Below are 2,729 nucleotides of genomic sequence, written 5' to 3' on the forward strand. Positions count from 1 at the left end.
AACCTGTTTAAGAGAGTTAGAGTGAAAATTTGACATTTGATTGGCCTATAATTCTTACTTGAAAGGAGCCCCATTATATAGGTCCTTCCAAGAATCTAGAGGCTGTTAATGCTGTATGGGACTATGGTCTTTATTATGTTTTTACCTTTGGTTTTTATAATAAAATGCAGTTCATCCAGGAATTAGCCCACAGCCTGACAACACTTGTTAACTAACTGCATTCTAGTAGTCCCTTGGCTGCGGTTCATCATCAGAGACTCATTTTGTTTTGTTACTACAGCAAAAGTGATCTGAATCTTGACCCTTGTGACCCTGCCTCAGGGCGGAGAGCTACAGGATGGGCACTCATACTTTCTCTTGAGCTTGATTTAAAGACTCATCGCAACTCTTGCCCCTAAAGTTTTATATTGAACCTTAGAACTGCATCACCTCTCATTGAATTGACACAAGCAGCCAATAACTTCGCCGTCTGTCGAATCCAGTTCCCTGGTTTTGGAACAGACTGCTGTCCTGTGTGCAGCACAGTCTGTCCGTTGTTGGCCCTTGGGAAGATCCAGGTCCTCAGGTGGAAGCCTGCACCTCTCAAGCCAGAGGGTTAGGCCTCAGCCTCTGGGATTGCTTGCAGTGACAGGCAGCCACTGGTGTCCTTTTAGTCAGTGGCCTGTGGGCCCTGGTCTTCAGTGTCAGCACTAGGGTTTGTTTGTCCTCTGGGGTCTTTTTTGGCACATATCAGTTTTGTTGATATAAAATGAAGAGACTGTCTCTCTGATGATGGGTTTAATGAAAAGCACTCTGCTTTGGGTGTGGGCGGTCTAGGATTATGTGGTGACTAATGTCTATTCGTTACCTGGATATTTTATTTTTCTTTTTGGATCTTGCAAGGGGGAAAACTACAATTAACAAGTTTTATAAATTTTACTTAAATTTGTTACAGGTTTTCCTGTTCAGGACAAATAATTTTTCAACCTTCGATGATACCCTTGCAACAGTTTGTCGTTAAGGTGACTCTTTCACCTAGGGCAGCTGTTGCATGCCAAGTTTTGTTTGTGTGTGTGTGTGAAAACACTTCAGAATTGAATTAAAAGATGTAAATTTAAAATTGGTTGTGTATCTACTATGCCCCAGGTTCAGTAAATAAACAATTCTTTTTAAAAACAGTATTTTGTGTTTTATATTAATGCTGGTTAAAATTTTTTGTCAAATGCTTTTTATTTCTTCCAATGAGATATGCCATATTATGTCATTTTTCAAGTGTTGTGAACAAGAATACCATTCTAAGCCAAGTGTGGTGGAAGCCTTTAAATTCAGCCCTTGGAAGCTGATACAAATTGGTCTCTGAGGTTTGTATATTTTTGTTTTTTTCCGAGACAGGGTTTCTCTGTGAAGCCCTGGTTGTGTAGACCAGGTTGGCCTCAAACTCAGAAATCCACCTGCCTCTCTCTGCCTCCCAAGTGCTAGGATTAAAGGCTTGTGCCATCACCGCCTGGCTGGCCTCTGAGTTTCGTTTTTTTGTTTCTTCTTCTTCTGTCTAGAGCAGCTGACTGATTGGTCTGGTGCTCTAGCAGAGACATGATATTGACAGCTTCAGATAGTTTCTAAAATTGTGTGACACTTGAACTTCTGGGGACTTTTCTGTGGGTGTATAATAAATAACCCAGAGGTGGTTGTGGGTTGTTAGTGTGGGTTATTATGTGCAAAGAAGAAAGTAGACATGCTGATGGTGAAGATCAAACTTGCCCCAAGGAATTTGACACCTCTGATAAATAGGAAATAGGAAGTAACCTAACAATAATGTCATCCCCGTCTGACTCTGACTTCATTCAAGGATCCCTTTTTATCTTTTTTTTTTTTTTTTAAATCTCTTACCTAGTATTAGGGCATTGAAGAAAAGACCTCATAACGTAGCAAACAGCCATAGGTCTCCATACTTGCAGGACAGCCAGGGCTTCTGAGAGCCTGTCTGGAGAGACCGCTCAGTGGTTAAGAGCCCTGCATGCTCTTCTAGAAGTTGTGAGTTTAATTCCCAGCAACCATATGGTGGCTCACAACCATCTGTTATGGGATAGGATGCCCTCTTCTGGTGTGTCTGAAGACAGCGACAGTGAACCCATATGCATAAAGTGAGTAAACCTTAAAGAAAAAAAAAAGTTGAATAACCAAGTGGAACACCAAAAGAAGCTAACGATTTTAGCTGTGTGGATTTTTGGTCAGAGTTTCAAACATTTTAAGGCCTTTGGGGGTGGAGGAAGTCACATTTGAACTATTTTTACTTTATCAGGTAGTTTATGGATGTGGGCAAATANGCTGGAGGGAGATGTAGTCGCCCAAGGACAGAAAGGTGGAAGCAAGCCCCTCTCCTGAAGAGATCCTTCACATCACAGATCTGCTAATAAGCNGGAGAGGCCAGTTATCAAGTATTGTGCCCTGTAAAACCTGGCCTAACTATATGCATGTGGCCTTTCCTATCTATGTCTCATAGCTGCCATTACCTTTCATACAAGTAGTAAATAAACAGACTCGGAGAAGATTCCAAGTTCAGCAAAACAGNAAGCAGACTGTGAAACGGATCATCCGCGTGATTGCCTGGAGCCCTTACCAGGTTGTCCTGAGACTGGATTTCATCCTAGTTGCGGAAACTCTCAAAAAACTCATTTAAGAGATGGCAATGAAGACTTTTGGTTTATTCGTGTCACAAACTTGGCATCTATATGCACGCGGACAACAAAACA

The 2,729-nt window shown here is 41.6% G+C and overlaps 1 protein-coding gene across 1 annotated transcript in view; it reads left to right on the forward strand.

The window, feature by feature from the left end:
- Positions 1-599, forward strand: part of Tmed2 (transmembrane p24 trafficking protein 2) — an 8,797-nt gene extending 8,198 nt beyond the window's left edge. Inside the window, exon 5 of the mRNA XM_029533872.1 lies at positions 454-599. Coding sequence (XP_029389732.1) covers positions 454-599 — 146 coding nt within the window. The remainder of the gene's footprint in view (positions 1-453) is intronic.
- Positions 600-2,729: the final 2,130 nt, after the last annotated feature.

This window comes from Mus pahari, chromosome 23 (assembly GCF_900095145.1).
Source record: "Mus pahari chromosome 23, PAHARI_EIJ_v1.1, whole genome shotgun sequence".
Lineage (NCBI taxonomy): Eukaryota > Metazoa > Chordata > Mammalia > Rodentia > Muridae > Mus > Mus pahari.